Here is a 25502-nt window from a genome sequence, read left to right on the forward strand (position 1 = left end):
TGCAAGTCAAGAAAGAATACGAAACTATTTTTTTTCAAATTCCCCTAACGACGCTCAAAATTGAGATGACCACACAGATTTAAAATAATGTTATGTAGTTACTTCGATTTATTTGTTTATTTATGCAACAAATGCCCTGCAAAATGTAGATATTATATTCATGATTTCATGAATTTAGCGTTTTTTAAAAAAATAGGTTACGGCAAACCAAAAAAAACAATTTTTTAAAGTTACGTAAACCACATCCACAAAATGTTTTTTATTCAATACTTACGGCAGAACGTTTTTTGTGGTTTTTAGCGATAAGTTATCATATTTTTACATTCGTGCGAAAATAAGGGAACTTTACGTATATAAAGCACACACATTTTAGACGAATCAAACAGTGTTCAACAGTTGGAACGGTAAGTAAGTAATATAACTTCAGATTACCCACAATCATATCATATAGGTACCCTTTGCTTTAAATTTTCGTAGTTCTAATTTAAAAAAAAAAACTGAAAGTACTGAAAGAGTGTAAACATTCCAATCATAAGTATTCCAAGTGAACACCCGACTTTCCTACTTAATAGTCGGCCCATCACTACTTTTTAGTAATCGGTACTTGTAGTTTTAGTTGTTATTTTATTTTTAAGGATGTACCTACTAGCATCAAATAAATTACTTTTTTTTTACTTTTTTTCTTGTTTCTTTCATTTATCATAAATGCGAAAGTTTGTGTGGATGTTTGGATGTTAACATGTTTGTTTCTCTTTTGCGCAAAAAGTACTGAACGGATTTTGATAAAACTTTATAGTATTATTGTTCATAACCCAGATTAACATTAGGCTAAAATTTATGACGATTGACGATGTGCGACAAACTAAATTTCACGCGGGTGAAGCCGCGGGCAAAAGCTAGTCACATATAAACTACTCCTATTAATTTTCAGATCAGAACATCTGAAGAAAATGACAGCATCTAAATGGGAAGTAGCACCTTCCCCAAACTACGGAGTCAATGTGGACAAAATCTACCCTTACTCTGAAGTGCCGTACATCGGCAAATATAAACTAGTTAAGATCCCACAGGGGTCCGATTTATTAGAATTGGTCGACTACTGGGGTGAGGGGAGAATCGATGAACAATGTGGAGCAAGCGGGTTCCCAGACTGCTACAACGTGAACCATCCTTCACAATGCGTCAGCAACGGAGCCGACAAGGGCAGGAAGATCCCCAACAGAGTACCAGTCCAGAGCTACACCCATTGTGACAGCAGTAGCTACATAAAAGACGACTCCGTCAAAACCGTCACTCTCATGGGCGCCCCCATCAATAACAGCTGCTCCAAAGACATCGCTAGAATGATCAACGAAGATCAAGGAAAAGTGATCGTCTTCGGATTCGAAGATACCTCGGCAGATATAAAAAACCTCAATACGGATCTGGCAAAGAAGCACCTGATTCGATGTGACGGATACGAATTGCCTGATACGCTACAAGAAGTAACTCTCTTTAGCTCTATTGCCAACAATACTGCGATGAAATTGACCCTTCTATCCAATATTAAAAATGCCAACTACGAGCAAGCTGTGGATATCAGCAAGGCATTTGCGGTCAGCAGTCACGCCAATAGCATCCGCGAAGTCGTAAACGATCTTCTCCATGAGGGAAACAGCCAAGTCATGAGCTTTGCATATAAACTGTGGAATGGTGATACTCAAAGGATCGTCTCTAAATATTTTCCCTTAGAATTCAAGTTAATCATGAATGAGGAGAATGTGATGATTTGGAACAACAGGTTTGATCAGGCTTTAAAATTGGCGGTGGCTTTGGACTCTGACAGGGACAGAAGAGGCTGGGGCGCTAACGAAGAAAAAAAAGGCAAGAGAGTAAACTGGAAGATCATGCCGGTTTGGAGAGGCAATAGGGTATTGTTCAAGTTGTTGAATGTGGAGTTTGGGATGTTCCTGAAGTTGGCAAAGTATGAGGATGGCATGCACGATAGAGAGGCGTGGGGCTCGTATGGCTGTGACGATGAGCATCATACCTGGTGCCTGGACCCTGTGATGCTTAACGGTAAGCTGATGTTCTTTGTTGTCAGCAACAAGTACCAGCTGGGGCTCAAGCTAGCCGTGCGCCAGGACTCCATGGGAGACCGGGCGCTGTGGGGCCATAACGCAGACGTCCACAATAACCCTGGCCACTTTGGTTGGTACATCAAAGAAGCGAAGTAAATCTGTATTCTTTGTATAGTAAAACACATACAGCTTACCATTGTATTTGTTATTATTATCATCCGATCCAACATCCATCTATACCTTAGTATAGGATAGGATGAGACTTGTAAACATTGAAATAAATGACTTTTGACCACAAAACCTGTTATTTTTGATAAATATAAACTATTCGATTAAATGACCGTATACTATTACAAAAAGATAAACTTGAGTTGATCTCTAGTTTAAATTGACATTTAGGCTGGGTTTTATTATTATGTATATGTATTAAACTAAGATGGTGCAATCTTAGTTTAACTTTAACAAACGTCAAAAGATTTTGTCAAAAGTCTCGGAAACCTCATACAAAACACACCGGTTATAGCACCACTTTATTTTAACCGTGACTAAAAACCATAAATGGTTAGGAACCATAAGGTGGTGCAAGGTGCAACTCAGCCTTAGTATGGAATTTCCATTCCAAGGGAGTTTAAAGTACTTTGTAAATGAGTTCAATATGTATTAAATAGTTGTTTATTAAAATTTAACACTATACATATTTACACATTAATGAAACCACCATGTCTCTGCACAATTCTGAATAACGATAGAGTATCAATATTAATTAATAAGAATAAAAAAAACTCATTTTGTGAAATTTTGCTACAGACCATAATGTGTGACCATACAATAGAAATTTAAGATACAATAAACAGAAATATAATACCATATGTAATTATTTAGGAAATATTGACCAGATTTTGGAAATATTGACCAGATTTAGGAAATGTTGACTAGATTTTGGAACTGTTTGCATCTAGACGAATGTTCAGCAAAAATTATAGCTAGGCGAGAAACCGCCCTTAGCCAGTAGGTATTCGATAAATACGAAAGAAAATACAATATAAAACTTTTTATATAGTCTATACAGTCTTTAGATATGTATACCAAATACATACTTGTCTAATTAATTACATTTCATAATATTTAATTCAGTCAAATGGAAATATTCGTAGTTTCTGCTAATTGTTTATTTAATTAGACTACATTATATAAAAACTAATTTAAAATCGACTGTAATCATTGTTTGACATTATTAATGTGGTTTATTATCTAATGTCCTAGTTAAAAGACTTTGACAACCTAAAGGACTCTGCACACCAAGCCTTTCAGGTGTCGGCAACTTGTCCTTTCTATAACTTGACAAAACATCAAAAGTCGACGACTCATGTGCGCGGGTCGGCGGGTTTGGTGTGTAGACTTCATTAGGCACGGGGTGTGTCATTCATACAAATTAATATTACTTAAAGATCTTAAAGGCTGGGTTGCACAATCTTACTTTGACTTTGACAAACGTCAAAAATCTGTCAAACTCCATACAAAAACACCGGTTATCGTTATAGTTACGGTCAAAGTTAGGTAGTGCAACTCAGCCTAAGCCTAGGCGCAGACCATCGATTTTTAGTTGGCCGATAGTTGTGCCCGATTTTAAATTGTATGAAGAATCGGCCAAATCGAATCGGTGTAACGTGCGCAGTTCCATACATGCCCATACTGATCAACTGCCCGACTAAACTATCGGCCGACGAAAAATCGATGGTCTGCGCCTAGGCTAAGTGTAGTTTCAATACGATTTGTATTCTGCATGAAATAGTTCGGATTCGTGTTGATATTCCATAGTTTTTAACCAGAAAAATAACAATAGTTTCCAAAGTGATATTAAGGCGGATTGGTAGAGCGCTAATAAGTAAATTTAATAAATTAAGGCGCGTACAGAATACCTTTTACATGAGCAAATCCATGTCTAAAATAGATTAGGTAGCTAAAAATCAAATTTCGTTGTTAATTGACAACCAATTAGGTTTGCAGGTTTGTAATAAAATGTTCTGGAGCAGTTGTGACTTAGAATTATTGAATGGTTTCAACTACTTAATTTGAATGTATGGTAATTTGTATTATCTACCGCTAAATAGCGGCCCGAAACGCGCCGCGGTCGTGCCGTCACATATAGGGCAGGTTGGTCGGGGTTCTGGCGCCCGACGTCAATTCCGTGATGTTGCGTTGCTGTGGATAATAAAACAATACACTCTGTATTAAGTGAGGAACAAAGTTCATATACCTAGCGGAGTAGAGCAACAAAAGACTGAGCGAGCGAAATGTCACTAACAGCACAGAATAATAATAAGTACTACGTACAGAAGTTTTACTTCGCGAAGGTATTTAAAAAAATGTATGCTCAATGTCACTAACAATATGGTGTAATTTAGCTTGTCTCAAGAGTCAAGCACCATTTTGTTGACAAACGTCAGTGATCGGCACTGCGCCGAAGCTATAGGGCTGACTTCGGTAAAATGATATGACGTGAAGTGCCAAACTGCGGAAAATGGCGGAAGAAATACATGATTTTGCATGAATTATCATGAATAATATTAACTACTTATTTAATACCTCTCAGTGTCTTGCTTGAGGCAACTTAAAAAAGTACATTCTGTGTTTTTATTATTATTTAGGCGGTTAAATACTGCACAGTATTTAGTACACCATTTTCTTTATTTTCTTCCATCATACACAAGAATACGCGTGCGTGAGTCAATGTTCGCTCGTATGTGAGGCCTTGTCGAATAGTATCCTGTAGGTGGGCCATCGTGCGTGTTTTGTTTTTGATGTAAACTCGCGGAGATGAACAGGCCTGCTAACAGCAACACTGTGTGTTAAAAAGAGATGTATCAGAACCGTTTTTTGCAACTATTTGACAGTTCGTTACAACTCATTGGCACGCTGAAAATTTGAGCTCTGAGATATTTTTTTCAGATTTTACGTTAGTGAAATCGTGGATGTTTATGAATAATGTGCTTCAAACACGTGGTGACTGGTACAGTAATTGATTTGTAATAATAATAATAAATGCTCTTTATTGCACACCAAAGAACAGAACAGAAAGAAAAGGAACACACAAGGTACAACTAGGCGGTCTTAAGTATCGCTATTATTTATAAAATAGTGAAATAATTCTGACAACTGATCCAGTCCAGTGTCATCCAATATCAGTTTTGTTTGACAGTTCGTGTTTGTTATGTTCATACTGACTAACATCCCGACTCAAGTCCGTAGTCTGTGGAGACATTAATAAGATGACTTACCGACTCCCACGGGTCGAAGGATTTAGTCGCAGTGTGATGCACATGTGGTTTCTTCGCCTTTTTCATGGGGCTGTTGCTCGCTGCAAGAAGTAAAATGTGGTTTATTTTGTGCCAAAGGATTAAATCTTATTAAAATTGTATTTGACTCACCGCAGACTGCAGACTTTTAGTCGGCCGATAGTTTGCCCGATTCTAATTTGTATGAAGGAGAGATACCAATGTGCGCACTTTCATACATGTCCATATTTATTCAGCCCAACCCAACTATCGGCCGACCCCGTTTTCACCATCAATCCCTAATTTTTAAGTGACTAGTGACCTTAACAGGATTTTTTTTCAATTTGGAACATGTGTTCCAAATTATATGTATCAGGAATTTTGTTTTCTTAGGGGTCACTTAAAAATTAGGGATTGATGGTGAAAACGGGCATTAGTCTGATAAATGTGACCGATCTTACCACCAGGGACATAGGGCAGCGACAGCTCTGGTGGCGTTTTTTTGCTGGCTTTTTTGGCGACAGCCCTCCCACGGAGCAAATCCTCATCCATCACCAATTTATTGTTCACTCTGAAAAATAGACCAATACTTAACGTAGGATTCGTTGGCCGCTCCTAAGCCGCAAGGTACGATTAGTTACTGGTCTATAATTTTAATCATTAAGATATGTACCATCCTAGACTGCATTTCACTTAACACCAGGTGCGATTGCGGTCAAATACCTGCCTTGTCTTGCATAAAAAAATCCTTTAACCTGATGTCAGTAGCTTATTACAAATAGGTACTGACTAGCGGCCGCCCGCTCGACAGCAGCCGCGGCAACAGACAGACAGACAGACAAAAATTTTATTGATTACATTTTTGGCATCAGTATCGACACTAATCACCCCCTGATAGTTATTTTGAAAATATATTTCATGTACAGAATTGACCTCTCTACAGATTTATTATAAGTAGGTATAGATATGACTATATCAATTAAATAGTTCAACTTACTTTTTGATATAGGGTGTTCTTGGATAACTATTTACTGGGACAGGAAACGTCTGTAATGCGAAAATCAGTGCTTCAGTATTCAGTACAGAAAAAAAAGATTTTCTGAAATCATAATTGACAGACTTCTGCGGGCAAAATAATAGAGAAAATAAAACACAAAGAGATAACCTGGAAGGTGTCGTTGATAGCCCTCGAAAGGGACCTGAGAGGCGGCGCGCGCGCCGGCAGCGAGGCCCCGGCCACTGACCGCACCTGAAAATAATAAAATAAATAAAGGGACAATATTATTTGATCCTCTAAAAACTAATTGATCTTTTTTGTATGTGCACTTTTAAAAATAAATGATGTATTTTATTATATTTTATCTTTATATTAATTATTGGGTCTATATTAATTGATCTACGGATAAATTATGAATGATCTTCATTTAAGGTAACATAATATTTATGTTTTACATACTCTTTTAATATTTGGTAAACAAAAATAATATTTGATCCTCTTTTTTAGTTATTGATCTTTAATTTTGTTAATTTGATGATTTTTATATCAAGTTTGCCTTTTAATATTGATCACCTAATAAATACATTTCGATCTATGTATAACTTAACTTTAAAATATATTTGATCTAACTAAAAATATTATTGGTTAATATTTTTAATAAAAAAATATATTTTAATTTACGCGGTACTTTGGTCACTGAGTTGGCCAAGGGCTTAGCGGCCAATAAGCAAGCAGAATGGTACATTGCCATGTTTGTTTAAATTACTAGCTTTGCTTAGTTTGGGACTAGAGGCGCTATGTAAAATAATTTCTTACTTCTGACATCCCTGAACCCGACATCATAATTTTTACCTCTTTATTTTGTTTTCAAATCGCAAGGTTGATTTTCATTAGTATACCGATCTCGACCGTGATCAGTGACCATAAAGTCATCTGTCAACGGGTTGATTAGACACGATAAAAGCACTAAACGATATTTGTTTACTTTTAGTGCGACATCGGGTCGTAAGGACCTGATAAGTTTTTTTTTCCAAATATTTACTGTGTTTGACGAAACAATTGCAAAACAATATTTATCTTTCGTAGCTACTACTGAAAAGACCGAATATATCCATCCCGCACCAACGCATCCAGCACCTAAGGTCAATTCGACCCGATAACGCAGTGTGAACGTGTTAAGTATGCTTTTTTAATAAAAAAATAAATCTTTGAACATCAAGTGCCTTTAAATAGTTTCCATCCTTTGACTACAAATTAATAAAAATAAGTACCATAACATAATTATTTTGAAGATTATTTGATATAGACAAAAATAATTTATACAAATCGAATTATTTAAAAAAGTATCACAATCCCAACTATCCCAACTAATATTATAAATGCGAAAGTAACTCTGTCTGTCTGTCTGTCTGTCTGTCTGTCTGTTACGCTTTCCCGCTTAAACCTCGCAACCGATTTTGATGAAATTTGGCATAGAGATAGTTTGAGTCCCGGGAAAGAACATAGGATAGTTTTTATCCCGGTTTTTGAAACAGGGACGCGCGCGATAAAGTTTTTCTGTGACAGACAAAATTCCACGCGGGCGAAGCCGCGGGCGGAAAGCTAGTATTGAATATTTGGTGCTCATTTCTTTTATTTTTGAGGACCAACAAGTAACGATCAGATATAATTTTTAAATCTCGAATTTTTTTTGCGTAGTTCAAAAGAGGTTAAAATATCGATCGATTTCATTTATTTTATGTCTCAAAGAAAGAGGATCAATCATTAAAATAGATAACCATTTAGATTTTTTTATTTGCCGTTTTTGCTAATTTAAAAAGATCATTTAAATACATGCCATAAATAAATTCTTAACCGACACAGAAGTACGGGACCATTCCCATTCCGACTTAGGAGACATTTCATCCGAAAATACCTCACCCGCGGATGAATTGTCGCCCTTTCAAATTTGTTAGGTGTCGAATCATCCGCAAAATGATCAATCTTCGCATGAAAGGTCACCTTTTCTAACTTGGAAGTGTTGTCTCATCCGAAATATATGAATTAAATTAAATTAGATCTATCTTCCAAGTTAGAAACGGTGACGTTTCATACGAAGATAAATATTTTGCGGATGATTCCACACCTAACAAATTTGAAAGGGAGACAACTCATCTGCGGATCAGATTTTCTCGGATAAAATGTCACCTAAGTCACCATTCCCACCTCTCGTTCCCACCGCTGCAACTCCTGTGTAGCCAGGATCTACAGCTTGACCGCCAATAAAAACCCAACAAGTGAAGGTCAAGTTTGTCCCGGTGGAAAGTTAAACTGTCATTGGACCCGCAACGAAATTAATCAGAAGAACATAGGAGTTCGAAGTTAAGTTCGCCTTCCCTCCATTGCAAAGCGGACAATTGCGACACAGAATTAGAGTGTATACTCGATAACAACCAAGTTTAATTTGATGGGAGATTATGTTGAATTAATATGAATGAATAATCACACAGGGTGGAAACGACAAGTGATCTCACTCTATTATTTCTAAACTACTACAAGATATCAAAAAACTGGTTACTGATCCTGAAAGTCTATTTTATAGTTGATAAAAATCTAAAAAAAAAATCTACCAATCGCTGCCATCTAGTCTTCGGTCGTCGGTCCATCGAGTAGGCAGGCTAAGGTAATGACAGCATTGCAATGAAAAATGCAATGGCAGCATTGTTTCAAGCCGGTCAAGTTAACTGCGCACCTAGTAGCCGTGACGTCACACCGACACTAGTACGGACTGCATTCCAACAAGGTGCGCAGATAGCTTGGTTGGGTTGTACGTACTTCGCTGGAGTCCTGCGCCGGCGCTGCGGACTGTTCAACGGCGGGTTTTACTTCCACTGGCTCTGGGTGCATCTCTGAAGCTGAAAACAAGATAATAATTATGACAATAACAAAGTGGAAACCATCAAATCATTTGAACTCTACGTCAAACGTTAAATAGGTACAGACAGACATTGTAGGCCTCCCCCAATGATTTCCATGTTGATCGATTGGTATTTGGTAGCGGCTTGCGTCCAGCGCCTTCCAGTTATGTCTTCTATAATCAGACCAGTAGGCCTAAGATGCGCGCCGTGATAACTTTTATCGACGTCAAAATGTATGGGAAAAATCGACAAAATGGCGTGATAACCGTTTATCGCGGCGCGCACAGAATGTGTCATAATTAAATAAACACAGGTATAAAGACAGTACCTATTGCACTATAAAAGGCAATTAGCGTTTCTCGTCAGGCTATAATATTTGCATTATTTTACGGTATTTTACTTACTTGGCGTATAATTGTAATCGATTAGCGATTCTCCAGCGATGCTGTCCGTCCGTGATCGACTGTGATCCTATGCAAAATAAATATTTATTTCTTTAGGATTACTTAATTAATTAAATACAAAAATCATCTCTTGAATAGTATACTCTCTATTTAAGAAGATAAGATACGATAGTTCTAACCCAGCCAGAAGGAGACCGTCAAACCGAGACATTTTAAAGAAAGAAACAAAAAAATACACAAAAATACAATAACGTCAGATAAAAAAATGGTGTATTTTGGTGCCAAAAAGGGTTCAATATAAATTACGACAAATCAAGTCCCAACATTGTTTTTTAGCAATGCCTAACTAATTAGCAAACCACACGGTTACGTTCTTAGGATTTTCCAAAAATATACTAAGCTAAGGCATTCAATAAATCAATGTTGTATCCATTTAGTAAGGATCAGAAAAACTTGCAAATTGTGTTTCTTTTAATAAACAAAGGTTGACTTTCATCCACCACTTCTTAGCTCCAGCTGATATGTTTTTCCTGTGTTTTTCCAAAGTGGGGCACTTCAGGACCCGATTATAGCTTACACTGATATTTGGGACCTGTACCTCTAGCATGAACAACTTTCGTCTTCGAATCGTTTGCGTACTCGATAAAATTCGATACTCAGTCTTCGAATTAAACAATAACGTGACAATTTTGATTCTCAAAATAAGTTTCGTGCAACCACATCTCATATTAAGTTCACTTTACGACACGTTCACAAGGGCGCTGTTGTAGTTTTCTTACTAAATCTTTTGATGGCGATTCAAGTACGCAAACGATTTGAACTCGAAAGTTTTTCGTGCTAGCCGTACTGAAGTGCCCTGAAAAGAACATATTATTATAATTTATAGAACACAAACGTGATTTCGATTGCCTATATTGATGCCTTTATAATAAATACATTTTTTGCAGCATTAAAACTTAATAACAAAGATCTATAACTAAATATTTTTCCCGTCCTAGGTAGTTTCGATAACAATTTTGATATGATGTGATATCGTCTACACTATTTTGTGGTTTGCCACAAAAAAATATTTTGCTTCAAGTATTGTTCCCATGCATTTTCTGGAAAAATAGTTTAACCACAAGGCGATAAATGTGAAATAATTTAGTATAAATAAGTTACGTTTTCGGTTTTTTCACCATTCTGTTTCACAGTATTGTTGGTAAGTCTTAAATTTTTAACCAATATAATATTCTCAATAACCAAAATGTCCCACGTAAAATTACTTCAGGGCAACAGTTTAGACAAACATAGATACTTGGAACTTCAACGTTCTGCCAAAGACTTAATTTACAAAATTAGCGAATTCACTAAAAGCTCAGATTTTAATGAAGCTGACAACGTTTTGTTGGAAATCAAAGTAGATTTGCTCGACATGAATTTTGTCAAGTATGTGCAATGTAGTGATTTACTCTTATGCCAATATGAAAATACAGAAAGCATAGAGGACTTTTACACTGAAATAAAATTGAAACTGAAAAGGAAGCAAATTCTCAATTCTGAAAAAAAATTACAAACTAAATCTCTTGAACGAGCTATCGATGTACCTAAATTTGATGGTAGCAGCGGTTTCTCAGAATTTATGGCCGTTTTCAACGATAAAGTTGACAAAAATACTGAATTGTCAGTATCGGAAAAAATTGACTATTTGAAATCAAGTTTGATGGGGACTGCATTGGATCAGATTCAAGGCATTGAAATGTACGCAGAAATGTTACAAGTTTTGAAATATAAATTTGACAAAGAGACTAATATAAGTGGAAGCCTTTCGAGGTTAGTATTAATATTGCTAGCTACAATTTTTATTGTTTTCTTAAAACTGATAATCTCAAGAAACACAAACTGGTGGTTGCGCAATTTCATACTTATTATTGCAATTAATAAATGATTTGATTAGAATTATTTATTATAGCCTTTGGAATCAAAGTATGAACTTACATTTTTTGGGAATAACCCCTTTAAATAATAAATTACAATAATTATTATGAAATTGCGCCACACCAACTTGTGTTTCTTGAGATTGTTATTAGTTATATGAAAATAATTGAGATTGTAGCTGACAATATTATTTGTAAAAAGAAATATTACTGTAATATAATGTACGTATTAATTTACACGGAGAACGGGCAGCAGCGCTCTCTGACAAACATGGATCTTTTAAACTGCGATCTCCAACCCGCCTGCCAAGCGTGGGGATTATGGCAAAACCCTCTACTATAGTGGAGGAGGCTCATAGTCCAGCAGTGGACTGTAAAGGGCTGTTGATGATGATGATGATGATTAATTTACACATTCTTGTTTCAGAGTCCAATCACAACAGGAGAGCACGATGTCTTCTTACAGCACAACACCAGCTCATATCGCGTATCTTAACGGTACAGAAATTACTCAAGAACTATACAAAAGCATCGTACAGGGGTCGTACTCTCACGCAGTCAAAACCACCAAATACATAATTGATAATAACCATGCGGCATACATTACCAGTGTGGTAGAAAAACTTGCTCAGGAAGGTAACAGAAACCTTCTGAGTTACGTTTACCAGCTATGGATTAGTGGCGAAAGACGTGCCGTTGAAAACCATATGCCAACAGTATTCAAACGTATATTCGACGATAATGTGACATTGGTACAGAAAGAGTACGGTCAAGCGTTGAAACTGGGTGTCAACATCGATGGTGACGGAGACAGGACTGCGTGGGGCGACTCAAAGGACGTGACTAGTGATCGAGTACAATGGAAACTACTCCCTGTCTGGGAGAACAACCAAGTCTTCTTCAAGATAAAGAACATCGACTATAATATGTTTCTAAAGTTAGAGATATACGAAGATCAAATAGGTGACAGAGGAGCGTTTGGGTCTAGCGGCGATGGGACACAAAGGCACATTTGGATCCTGGAGCCAGTTGTCATAGATGGGTTTATGTTCTTCTACATCATCAACCGGCAATTCAGCCAAGGTCTCAAGTTGCAGATGTCGGCTGACAGCATGGGTGACCGAAAACTTTGGGGTCATAACGGGAACATCCACCAAGACCCTTCACATTACGCTTGGGCTATTAAACCTTAAACACAGATTAGTCTTCGAAACGATACCTATTCTTACATTGAAATGTATTTAATAAAGGATATTTCTAGGAGCCTAATTTGACATTAAAATGTTACACTATGATTAAATTGCTTTTATTTTATACCTTTAAATAAATCCCTGATAAATGTACTCAATGGGGGCTATCGTTATTGTGCCATAAAGTTGGTACCGTTGGCGAGAGACAAGGCCTTACTCGGCAGTGGTGCCAACCCAGTGAAAGTAAATGCAATAGACCTCCTACAGCTTTAGCGCTCATCAGTTGAGGCTACTGTCTTAACCACTAGCGAGCAAACAGTATCTTTATTATAATTCATTTAATAAATAAGGTATCTAACTACTCTACTATAAATTGACGCCAGTTAGTAAGCGCTAATACTGTAGCCCTCATTGGGCAGTTCCTCGGCGTTTCACTGAAGCAAGCAGTGGATTAAACACTTGTAAAATGGTATCTATCCGGGTATGCCTACTTTGAATTCGAAGGTTAGATTAAAGCCACTGAAATTTAAACCTTACCGGTATTATGTTCAAAGTCCATTGCTGTCGCGGTTTCCCCGCAACGCGGGCCGCGCTTTGTTGTGTAGGAGGGGTCTGAAATCGTAGCAAAAATCCCGGATTTAAAAATTATTATTAAACCAGAACAAATCTCATAAACCATAATATTGATTGAGATAAATTCTTTAGAATCATCAATTAGGTCGTTTTAGCCTCCAATACAGATTTTGTCACCAACTCTAATGCACCAGAGATAAATTTTATTCAGCATATTATACTCCTCGCGATGGCTTGGGGAGGCCTGATATTCGCATTTTTGTCCTATAGGGTGGATTAGACCAAACAAGAGTAAATATTAATCTCAGAATAAATCGACAGTTTTGACATATTTCCCATACTGAAACTGTCAATGTGTCAGTTATACCAAGAGTTATTCTCGAATAAAAGTTTGGTCGAATCGGGCCTTAGGCCCGCCATACACGGACAGCTTGAAGCAGCTAGTATCCGACAACTTCAAGCTGCGACTGCACAGTAAACTGCAGAGTTCTATGGACGCACATACACGAACCGCTCGAGCAGTTGCAACTGATTCGAGCGGTCGACAGCACGGTGAATTTTCACCATGCGGTCAAGCAGTCGCCAGCCATACACTGACTGCTCGAGCTGTCGACAGCTCTCGCGCAGTTACCTCCGCCCACTTTCTTTGTTCCACGACGCGCGCGCTTGTGATTTGTTGAGCAGTTAATACTAACTGCTCGAGCAGTTATCACTGGCAGCTGTTGACTCTTGACTGCAAGAGCGGTCCGTGTATGTTGATCACTGACTAACTGCTCGAGCTGTCCGTGTATTGTCGGCCTAAGTCGTCTTTTACAACATCCACTGAAAGAAACCAATTTTTTTATACTGTAAGCATTAACTTAATATTACATACCTCAATCTCTTTGCCAAGTTTCTTCCGTAGTTCCGCGTTGAAGCTCTCCGCAAAGCCATCTACAGTGAAGTATCTGTAAGTTTTAGTCTTATCAAACATCGTAGGAATATAATCAATAACCCGATTAGTCCGTAAACCAGCTCCTAAATTTTTCCTATGCTTGTCGCACGGTCGGAAACATAGGGTGCAGTGAGGGACGTCCCCACACGGTGGGCTGACGATGTAGGTAGCCAGGAAGGCGATGGATGTTTGCTGCTACCAACTGGTCAATATGGAAATCATTGGGCGAGGCCTATGTACAGCAGTCGACTTCTTATGGCTGAAATCATGACGATGAAGAGAAAATAACACAAATCATATGCGGCGCTTCTTTACCAGGAGCTGCTTTGTATTAATGCAGTCAAAAGTTCCATTTCAGGAGTTTCAAAATGTCAGGCCAAGCCATTCATGAGTGCCGGCACCCTGCGACAGGACGGATGGCCGTTGGCCGAAGGTCTGGTGAGTCCCCTATTATGTAAAGTATGAATGGAACATAAAGTTATATACCTAGCAGAATAGATCAACAAAGAACTGAGCGAGCGAGATGACACTAGCAGCAACACTGTGTGATAAAAAGACATGCGTGATGCCGTCGCCGTCAGGTCAAACAAAACCGTTTTTGCAATTATTTGACAGTTCTTTAGCACTCATTGGCACGCTGAATGTGAGTTAGATTTTTTCAGATTCTACGTGAGTGAGAAACGGGTCTGGTTCAGTGATTGATATTGGTACAAAACAATAAAATAATAATCAACTGTGACACACAGATGAAATCCAGTGTCATCCAAAAACGGTTTCGTTTGACAGTTCGTGGATGTTGCTCTATTCCGAAGGAATATAGAGCAGGGTACTCATCTAGCCGTGTAGCATGTAATGTATCAGATACTGTATCAAGTGAGTACATAGGCATGAGCCCGTTGCTCGCTGCTCGCGCGTGGTTCGCAGGGAAATCGTAGCGACCCGCCGACTGGCGGTATCACTGCGAGCACAAAGGCGGCTCGCAGTAGGATCCAGGAGCTCGCAGCCAGATATGCGATGACCGTGGACGAGCCGTACTCACTTAAAGGTTGGACACGTTACATGCTACGTTACGTGCTACATGGCAGGTGAGTGCCCTGCCTTAACACGCGTACTTGTGCCTCAGCAACGCGGCGGCCTGCGGTCGCGCTCGCGGCTCCGTGCGCAGACACGCGGCGAGCAGGTCCCTCGCAGCGCCTACGCCGGGCAGAGCCGCGCGCCGCGCCTCCGCCGCCAGCGCCGCGCCGCCAGCCAGCCGCGCTACCACCTGCTGGTGTCGCGGGGCCAGCTTGCCTGCCCGACACCGACACCGAGTGTTACTTATTAAAACTTCTTAGCGTATAGAGTCGCTTCTCAAACTAAATCTATCTATACTTAATATTATAAATTCGAAAGTAACTCTATCTGTCTGTCTGTATTGCTTTCACGCCTAAACCACTGAAGCGATTTTGATGAAATTTGGCATAGACATATTTTGAGTCCCGGGAAAGGATATAGGATAGTTTTTATTTAGGTGTTGGAAACAGGGACGCCGCGATAAAGTTTTTCTGTGACAGACAAAATTCCACGCGGGCGAAGCCGCGGGCGGAAAGCTAGTTTTATATAAACAACATAACCGTTCGATACACATCATAACTCAATTAACGTCCATTTAGAAGCGTTCAGCGGCAATTATATTAAACAAAGGTTACGTGGCGGAAAACAAATACAATGAAAACTTCACGTCTTATGCTCAACCTGATATTGATGTGGTAGGGTTGTTAGTTTCGGCTTTTTTGGTGTAACATTCTCACACTTGATAGTTAGCTCACATAGATTAGATAGTCTCAAAAATTTTACAGTATACTGTCTGCCTTTTTGACATTGACAAGCGGGACTATTCCCATCTCTCGTTCCCACGGCTGCAACTCCTGTGTAGCCAGGATCTACAGCTTGATCGCCAATATGAAAACCCAACCAGTGAAGGTCAAGTTTTGACAGTATAGGTACTGAAAAGATGCGAGTATTTCTTCTAGCCGACCATGCTCGCAGAAGTCAATCTAGACTAAACATTTATTAATTTCGAATCTTTCCTCTCCTTTGTGAGGAAAACGAGACTGTAGAAGCGATTGACATCATGAATGTAAAAAACTTTATCAGCCAAACTAAGTATAGGTATACCAAAATTTATGTTTGAGTAGAAAAGCAGTTTGCTTTACAACTTCGGCTATTAATCTCATTATGAAACCATGCTACACAAAGAAATACATTCAAATATTACAGATACTATAGTACACATAAATCTATCGTATTTATGTGTACTATAGTTTGTATGAAGAATCGGGCGATACCAAATCAATGTTCACTGATTGACAGTCAAACCAAATATTGGCCGATAAAGTAGTCTAAAGCTGGGTTGCACCATCTTACTTTAACTTTGACAAACGTCAAAAATCTGTCAAACTCCATACAAAAAGCACCGGTTATCGTCATAGTTACCGTTAAAGTTAGGTGGTGCAACTCAGCCTAAGGATACTATGGTAACTGCGCATCGCCGAAAAAGTTCGTCTCGATTTTCGGCCGAAACCGACGAGGTTCGGCCCCATCACTAGTGATGGGGGACAGGGCGGTTTTCGTGCCAGTAATAGCGACCGGGTCAATGTCAACCCATTGTCCATCACTAAAATATTGCCATTATTCATGCCGTGACACCATGACATTGACAGAGGGCTATTCAACATTACCATGACATTACAACGGGAGCATCTATAGACATTCGTAAATCAAAGGAAAAAGCGCGTACAATTCACAATGTAAGGGAACACGGGTTCGGTCCCCGCCGCCGCTCGACTATTGTGGTGAGCTCACTAGTGATACAAGCATATTTAGCTTAGTACGAGGGGCTAACGGGACTATTAGTAATTTGTGTAAATAAATTACTAATCTTTATAAAAAAATTTACCTAACACGAGTGAATATGCATTTATAGGGAAGGTATGTACCATTCTAGTCTGCATCCCACTTAACATGAGGTGTGATTACGGTCAAATGAACCTGGCTTGTTGTTCTGCATAAAAAATAAATTTAGTCATAATACCTAAGCTTTTCGCTACGCTTCCCTCATTCCGTATTTATAATAATAATAGCACTTAGATGAACATTCTATCCTGGCAGAACAACAGAAAGGCTGTAGAAAAAACAGTCAAGGGTGTAAAGAACAGTTAACGATTGACGCAATAGTTATGAGGGAGGCACAGAGAAAGAGAAAAATATTCATACAATGTTCATTGACTACCAAAAAGCTTTCGATTCTGTTCCTCATAGCTGGCTGATACACGTCCTTAATATATATAAAGTACATCCTACCATAGTTAATTTTCTGAAATCCACAATGCAAAATTGGCAAACCGTACTTAAGATCAAACAAAATGGCACTTCATTAACGACCGAACCTATCCGAATACAACGAGGAATATTCCAAGGTGACGCCTTAAGCCCACTTTGGTTCTGTCTGGCATTAAACCCACTCTCGCATTTGCTCAACAAAGCTAACTTAGGATACAGCATTTCAGTTCAACATGATCACCAGACATTCTCTCACTTGATGTACATGGATGACATAAAGTTGTATGGAAGCAGTAGGTAAAGAAGAACTATTCACTCTAGCAAATATTACAGAAACGTTTGATAACAAGCTGACACCCCTAAACCTACACGACAAAAACACACAATTAAATGAAAAATGCTCACTTGATCAGGACAAAGCTACGCAATGGGCTCAAAAGACTCTTCACGGAAGGCATAAAGCTGACCTCAATCAACCACATGTCGATAAGGAAGCATCGAACGCATGGCTGAGGCGCGGCGAGCTATTCCCTGAAACGGAGGCTTTTATGCTCGCGATACAGGACCAGGTGAAGCGACGCGTAACTATCGCAAGCACATTACTAAAGAATTGCAGGTGGATCTATGTCGAAGATGTAATAGCGCACCGGAAACCATTCAGCATGTCACCGGCGCCTGCAAATCTCTGGTCCAATCCGACTACAAGCATCGACACGACCAAGTAGCAGCTATCATTCACCAATACATAGCACATAGACATAAATTTATTCCAAAAAATCCCCGTACTACAAATATACACCATCAACCATACTTGACAATAGCGAACTAAAAATCTACTGGGACCGCACTATAATCACAGACAAAACCATACATTACAATAGACCCGACATTACAATACATAATAAATCTGAATAGACCGTATACCTACCTAATTGATATTGCCATTCCTAATACACATAATATACAAACAACCATCTCAGAAAAACTTACTAAGTACCATGACTTAGCCATAGAACTGAAAACTCAATGGGAAGCAAATGCTGTTTACATTGTACCTATAGTTATATCATCTACAGGAGTAATACCCAAAACATTAGCAAAAAGTCTTAAAGTTCTGGAATTAAATGTTAACATAACATACTTACTATAGTCCATTCAGCGTAAGATGGTGATTATGACAGTTCTATTTAGTGAGGCGCTCCTTATAAACCTAATCGATATTTTTTAGAATCGAGAATATTTTCTATAGAAATCTAATCGCCTTTTATTTTTGTTTGATTTTTAATCTTGATCAAAATTATATCTATGAATTTGAACTATCTGGAAATGGAATAAACGTAAATATTCTTAGTGGTACAAAATAAATCACAAAGAATTAAATATATGCATTTTATTCAATAAAACATCAAAATAACAATAACAAACAATACGTGGAGAAATCGCATAAAACAAAACCGTCATCAAAGGCAAACGCACACGTACTGACTTAGCTTTGACCTGCCTGAGATAATAATCGTGATTCGATTTTAAGATGACCACCATGCTGATTACTGATTTATTGCGATTGTTTATGTCCCATCCCTATGAGCAAAAGTTCCGACTAACGCAGAAGCAATTCATTTAATATTTTTTCACAATTTTTTCTAAATAATAAACTAATAAATAATTAGAAATTCTTGTTTAGGTTAATTGAGAAAGACTAGTGATTGATATTTTGGAAGGATGAAAACACACAAAAGTAATCGATTTTTACAACTCAATATTTTTATTCGTAGAAAGTTAGAATCATAAAACGAAACGTTTTATCTGTCTAAATCACCATCATAAGTTGAATGAACTATACAAAAAGCCGTAATATTAACCACCTGCCGTCTTACCCGTAAATTCCTTTCCTCGGACATATCGTCATTCACCGCTGTTATGCTTGGCTGAGGCCCGCATAACAGATATAATAACCAACCCCAAAAAGGTGGAGAAAAAATCAAGAAACGTATAATAATAATAATAAATTTTTATTTCAGAAAAAATATTTTCCATAGTGGGTTAGTAGTTACAGATGTACTTATAAGCTAGTGTTAGTAATTAAAACAAAGTGAATGGAGAAAACCTAACCTACTTTACATTTACCCGAGCAGGTCTCGAGCCGACATGGACGCTGTTCCAGTGTCTCAAGATAGGACAGCAATAGAGACTCCCTATCGCCACCAGGAGGCTGTTGGAGCTGTCTCGGACGCGGCGCCACGCGGAGGCAAGGCAACCCGCTTGCGCATGACGACTGGGAAACTGTCTATGCGAGCCTCAGTGAACATAGAGTGCATTACCGCAGCAAAATTTTTATAAATGTTGTGCTTTAGAGAGTCGAGAGTATAGCAGATAATTAGTCCATCGTGAGCAGAATTTTGTCCACTAATAGCAAAATTCGTTCAAATTATAGTTTTAAAGTTATTAGGAAAAAACATATTTTGCTGGGGTAATGTTTGAAACATTACCCTGGCAAAATTTTTTTTTGAAAGTCGTTCTATCCCGGAACCAAATACATGGATAGATAGCTTTTGTTGCGTAGTAATTTGTCCACGAATAGCAAAATTTGTTCGTGTTCCGGTTTTCAAGTTATTCAGAATTTTGCTGGGGTAATGTTTTGTGATGTCCCAGATCTCGTAAATGGCTCAACGCAGAAGTTTGAAAAAAATACCAATGATAGACCTTGATATGTCCAAATTAGTTCAAGCATTAGTCATTGATTTGAATGATAAACACCAGCGTAATTAAATGATTTCGAAAATCAGATAAAACGGATTTGTGAGTAAACCAGTACTCTGATAATCGAATAAAAAGGTGTAGCATGTACACTTGGTACACCTTTATAACCACAGTAAATATAAATGATGTGGCTTTGCGCAAAGGAGAGATTTCAAGAAATTTCATTTATTTTAACAGTCTTACTTTCGTGGCCGAATACGCAATTCCCTTATAATAAGGGAACATGGCATACAATGGACAAATTAAAATGTTCTTTGAATAAGCTATCCTGTTAATTTCAGCTTTATATTACGACTTAAAAGAAAGTTATTGAACTGCAAAAAATATCAGGAATTCTTCTATAAGCCAACCAAATTATAAAGGTTACAGAAAAGCGATCACTCCATACATACAGGTATACTTCGCAAATTAGTAGCTTAGCTGTCAATGTTTTGTACAGTTACGTGGAATATTGTAATTCGTGCAAACGATTTTTAAATATTAAATTTCTAATCAGTCTCCATCGTCCTTCCACCATGCGTTTTTTTTATTTTTCAAAAATAATGTCTAAAGTCTGTAGCTAAAGGTCTACGCTGCAAGATGGAAGATTCTTCTAAGCAAAAAGATGGCAGATGCAGCAGATGTCAACGGATTTAAAACTGGAGTTCATGTGACTCATCGTAGACTTGAGTGTCTAGAGCGTCCCTTCCTCCACCATGCGTAAGAATTTTCACAAAAATACTGTCTAAGGTCTGTAGCTAAAGGTCTACGCTGCAAGATGGAAGAATCTTCTAGCCAAAAAGATGGCAGATGCAGCAGATGTCAACGGATTTAAGACTGGACTGGCACCACCTTGCAATGTCATCCTCTCATTATTATCTGTAATGTAAATTATTTTTAAAATGTATTTAAAAAATAAAATGTTCGTTTTATTATTTCAATAATCTGACCTCTCAACTCAACACAACACCTTTGTTCGCAACTGTACTGACGAAAGCTCGATATCATACCGTTGATTTAAGATGGCAAGCCTTATGTATGGAACGGTCGCTTTTCAGTGACCTTTATAATTTGGTCGGCTTATAGAAGAATTCCTGATATTTTTTTGCAGTCCGATAACTTTCTTATAAGCCGTAATATAAAGCTGAAATTAACAGGATAGCTTATTCAAAGAACATTTTAATTTGTCCATTGTATGCCATGTTCCCTTATTATAAGGGAATTGCGTATTCGGCCACGAAAGTAAGACTGTTAAAATAAATTAAATTTCTTGAAATCTCTCCTTTGCGCAAAGCCACATCATTTATATTTACTGTGGTTATAAAGGTGTACCAAGGGTACATGCTACACCTTTTTATTCGATTATCAGAGTACTGGTTTACTCACAAATCCGTTTTATCTGATTTTCGAAATCATTTAATTACACTGGTGTTTATCATTCAAATCAATGACTAATGCTTGAACTAATTTGGACATATCAAGGTCTATCATTGGTATTTTTTTCAAACTTCTGCGTTGAGCCATTTACGAGATCTGGGACATCACAAAACATTACCCCAGCAAAATTCTGAATAACTTGAGAACCGGAACACGAACAAATTTCGCTATTCGTGGACAAATTACTACGCAACAAAAGCTATCTATCCATGTATTTGGTTCCGGGATAGAACGACTTTCAAAGAAAAAAATTGCTGGGGTAACGTTTCAAACATTACCCCAGCAAAATCTGTTTTTTCCTAATAACTTTAAAACTATAATTTGAACGAATTTTGCTATTAGTGGACAAATTTCTGCTCACGATGGACTAATTATCTGCTATACTCTCGACTCTCTAAAGCACAACATTTATAAAAATTTTGCTGCGGTAATGCACTCGTGAACATAGCTGACGCGCTACAGTACCGAGGCAGCCCCATCAGCATCCTGAACCCATTATTATATTGGACGCGCAGGGCTGAAAACTGGAAACAGAGCTGGAAGACGTAGCGTGGGCAGGGCTCCCACTAGGTGGACCGACGATCTGGTGAAGGTCGCGGGAAGTACCTGGATGCAAGCGGCGCAGGACCGGTCTTTGTGGAAATCCTTGGGGGAGACCTTTGTCCAGCAGTGGACGTCTTTCGGCTGAAACGAACGAACGAACGAGGGCTGAAAACGTCCTCTGTGTGTACTCAACCCATAGACTGCAGGTGTAGAAAGACTGGCAATAGGCTCTGAAAAGAGTTAGTTTAACTTCAGTGTTACACCGTGCAAATCTACGGGCGAGCATGTTCGCTCTCATAGCTAGAGCTCTGCGCTCCCTTTCTATGTCAGCCTCATCCGACATACTTTCATTTACCCAGTGCCCCAGGTACTTAAAACTTGTCACTCTTTTCAATGGTAACCCTTCAAGAGTGACAGGAGGAGAATTGTAGTTCCTACCTTTGGATTTAAAAACCACAATCTCACTCTTCTTACTATTGTACCGCAGGCCATGGGCTGTCGCATACCCCTCACATATATTGAGCAGTTTTCTCAGACCGCTAATTGATGGGCTCAGCAGCACCATATCGTCGGCGTAACTAATGTTGTTATATGAGATATTATCAATTGAGCAGCCGACTCCGCTACCACTGAGCTCACCAATCAGACAGTTCATGTAGAGGTTAAAAAGCGCAGGAGAAGACAGGCCGCCTTGTCTTACCCCGCACTCAAGCCCATACGCCTCAGAGAGCACTCCTGCCCACCTCACCCGATTCTGTTGATTATTGTATCAATACTGAAATAGACTTATCAGATCTTTAGGAAAGTCATAAGTTTCAGTAGCCAGCTTCTTCCAAAGTACATCATACTGAACCGTATCAAAAGCCTTCGAAAGGTCTAGGAAACAAGCTATAATAGGTGTCTTACGGTTTGTGTAGTAACGGACGGTGTGCCTGAGACAAAGCACAGCACTTTCTGTAGATAGCTGGGGTCGAAAACCAAATTGTGCATCACAAAGATTAAGAGATGCTTGTAACTTCTTATCAAGCAGACCGTCCATCACTTTCGCTATAGTAGTGGCCAGTGAAATAGGTCTGTAGTTGGTTTTGTCAGACGTATCCCCAGGCCCCCAGTTTTATTTTTCAGTATTGGCACAGAATAATAATAAGTACTACGTACAGAAGTTTTACTTCGCGAAGGTAGGATTTAAAAAAATGTATGCTCAATGTCATTAACAATATAGTGTAATTTAGCCTGTCTCAAGAGTCAAGCACCATTTTGTTGACAAACGTCAGTGATCGGCACGGCGCCGAAGCTATAGGGCTGACTTCGGTAAAATGATGTGACGTGAGGTGCCAAACTGCGGAAAATGGCGGAGGAAATAGGGCAAGTGACCCGGTTGTGGCCACCGACCCCTTTGTGGCCATTTAGAACTTCAAATCGTTATAACTAAGGCAAAGACTAATATATTACTCTATGGTTTACGGGAATAAAAATATCTAATATTAGCAACACTGATAGCGTTAACAGCTTTGATGTGTCAAGCTTCACTTCAATCCAACAAGTCATTCTTTTTTGAGAAGCGATAATTGTTTTAAGTCTTATCAAAAAGGCTAAGGCGAGCGGGTGAGTAAACAATCATTATTTTCTAAATCCTTCTTATTTTTTTAAATGTTTATGTTAATCCTTAATAAAGAATACACTGTCTAAGTGGTTCTAATGATATTTTATCGCTATTTGTTTATTAAGTGGGTTTATGAGAGGTGGCCACTAATGGAGCCAGAATAAATGAATTTTCCCATCTTTGGCCACATGACTGGCCAAAAGTGGTGCACGAAGAACCCCACTTTTGGCCATTTAGTTTTTATCGTATTTTTTCAATTTAATTACTTAGCTATTTTGATATAAGTAATCGATTCATTTTCAGAGTTACGATTATAATGCCTCCATCGAAACCAAATACTAAAAAAATCGGTGTTGTGAAAAGAAAATTGTTCCAGTACTAACCGCATAAACGTATACTATAGGTTAATGTTGATCTCCTTAATTGTAATTTCAATTCAAGCTGAGATATTATATTTCATACTAGCGGCCGCCCACGACTTCGTACGCGTGGATCCCGTTTTACCCCCTTCATCTATCTTACGCGGTTTAAATTTTTTCGTACAAATGTTTTTTCCCGCTAACTCCCGTTCCCGTGGGAATTTTGCAATATCCTGTTGTAAAAAAGCTTTAAGTTTACTAAGGTACCTGCATGCAAAATTTCAAGCGTCTAACTTAAGCGGTTTAGATTTTTCATACAAAAGGATTTTCTCGCGAATTCCCGTTCCCGTGGGAATTTCGGGAATTCCTTGTAACTAAGCTTTAAGTTTACAAAGGTACCTACATACCAAATTTCAAGCGTCTAACTTAAGCAGTTTAGATTTTTCATACAAAAGGATTTTCCCACGAATTCCCGTTACGGTGGGAATATCGGGAATTCCTTGTTTTAACTAAGCTTTAAGTTTACTAAGGTACCTACATACCAAATTTCAAGCGTCTAACTTAAGCAGTTTAGATTTTTCATACAAAAGGATTTTCCCGCTAATTCCCGCTCCCGTGGGAATTTCGGGAATAACTTGTTGTAACTAAGCTTTAAGTTTACTAAGGTACCTACATGCCAAATTTTAAGCGTCTAACTTAAGCGGTTTAGATTTTTCATACAAAAGGATTTTCCCGCTAATTCCTGTTCCCGTGTGAATTCCTAAGTATACTATAACCTGCCCAGGAGTATGAAAAATAATTGTACCAAGTTTCGTTAAAATCCGTCGAGTAGTTTTTGTTTTTTTTTATGAATTTTGATGGCCAGAACTGGCACATGACTGTGGCCAGAAATGGGGTAAAGCTGGCCAAAAATGGCACAAATTCCCATTTCTTTTTCTTTTCTACAGGATTATTTTTCCATTGAATCATTATGAAAAAAAATGTATTCTTAGGCTAGATCTAAATATACTTAATCACTTTTTACAAGAAATAAGTCCGTGATAACAAAAACTGTAAAATGATATAGCCTCAAAGTCTAAAAAATTCTTAAAATGGCCAAAACCGGGTCACCTGCCCTACATGATTTAGCATGAATTATCATGAATAATATTAACTACTTATTTACCTCTCAGTGTCTTGAGGCAACTTAAAAAAGTACATTCTGTGTTTTTAGTATTATTTAGGCAGTTAAATACTGCACAGTATTTAGTCCAC

General features: G+C 38.2%; 3 protein-coding genes across 3 annotated transcripts; 2 read left to right on the forward strand and 1 right to left on the reverse strand.

Moving 5' to 3' along the window:
- The first annotated feature begins 386 nt into the window (after positions 1 to 386).
- LOC135078528 (microvitellogenin-like) lies at positions 387 to 2253 on the forward strand. Its single transcript, XM_063973067.1, has 2 exons — positions 387 to 404; positions 932 to 2253. The coding sequence occupies exon 2, from the start codon at positions 951 to 953 to the stop codon at positions 2214 to 2216; it is 1266 nt and encodes a 421-aa protein (XP_063829137.1). The 5' UTR covers positions 387 to 404; positions 932 to 950; the 3' UTR covers positions 2217 to 2253.
- Positions 2254 to 2718: 465 nt separating this feature from the next.
- LOC135078530 (uncharacterized) lies at positions 2719 to 15435 on the reverse strand. The gene is made up of 10 exons (XM_063973069.1): positions 15359 to 15435; positions 14187 to 14259; positions 13277 to 13351; positions 9634 to 9700; positions 9147 to 9226; positions 6501 to 6584; positions 6333 to 6382; positions 5797 to 5906; positions 5339 to 5418; positions 2719 to 4262 (listed from the first exon to the last, which is right to left on the reverse strand). The coding sequence occupies exons 5-10, from the start codon at positions 9216 to 9218 to the stop codon at positions 4200 to 4202; spliced, it is 459 nt and encodes a 152-aa protein (XP_063829139.1). The 5' UTR covers positions 9219 to 9226; positions 9634 to 9700; positions 13277 to 13351; positions 14187 to 14259; positions 15359 to 15435; the 3' UTR covers positions 2719 to 4199.
- On the forward strand, positions 10841 to 12837 carry LOC135078529 (microvitellogenin-like). Its single transcript, XM_063973068.1, has 2 exons — positions 10841 to 11445; positions 11977 to 12837. Exons 1-2 carry the CDS (start codon positions 10880 to 10882, stop codon positions 12740 to 12742), a joined length of 1332 nt encoding a protein of 443 aa, XP_063829138.1. The 5' UTR covers positions 10841 to 10879; the 3' UTR covers positions 12743 to 12837.
- Positions 15436 to 25502: the final 10067 nt, after the last annotated feature.

This window comes from Ostrinia nubilalis, chromosome 15 (assembly GCF_963855985.1).
Source record: "Ostrinia nubilalis chromosome 15, ilOstNubi1.1, whole genome shotgun sequence".
Classification (NCBI taxonomy): Eukaryota; Metazoa; Arthropoda; class Insecta; order Lepidoptera; family Crambidae; genus Ostrinia; species Ostrinia nubilalis.

Coding starts and splice junctions, on each gene's coding strand:
- LOC135078529 (XM_063973068.1), top strand. CDS start 10,880: ATGTCCCACGTAAAATTACTTCAGGGCAACAGTTTAGACAAACATAGA. Junction 11,446..11,976: donor ATAAGTGGAAGCCTTTCGAG/GTTAGTATTAAT, acceptor TTCTTGTTTCAG/AGTCCAATCACAACAGGAGA.
- LOC135078528 (XM_063973067.1), top strand. CDS start 951: ATGACAGCATCTAAATGGGAAGTAGCACCTTCCCCAAACTACGGAGTC.
- LOC135078530 (XM_063973069.1), bottom strand. CDS start 9,218: ATGCACCCAGAGCCAGTGGAAGTAAAACCCGCCGTTGAACAGTCCGCA. Junction 6,585..9,146: donor CGGCGCAGGACTCCAGCGAA/GTACGTACAACC, acceptor TATTATTTTCAG/GTGCGGTCAGTGGCCGGGGC. Junction 6,383..6,500: donor CTATCAACGACACCTTCCAG/GTTATCTCTTTG, acceptor TTCGCATTACAG/ACGTTTCCTGTCCCAGTAAA.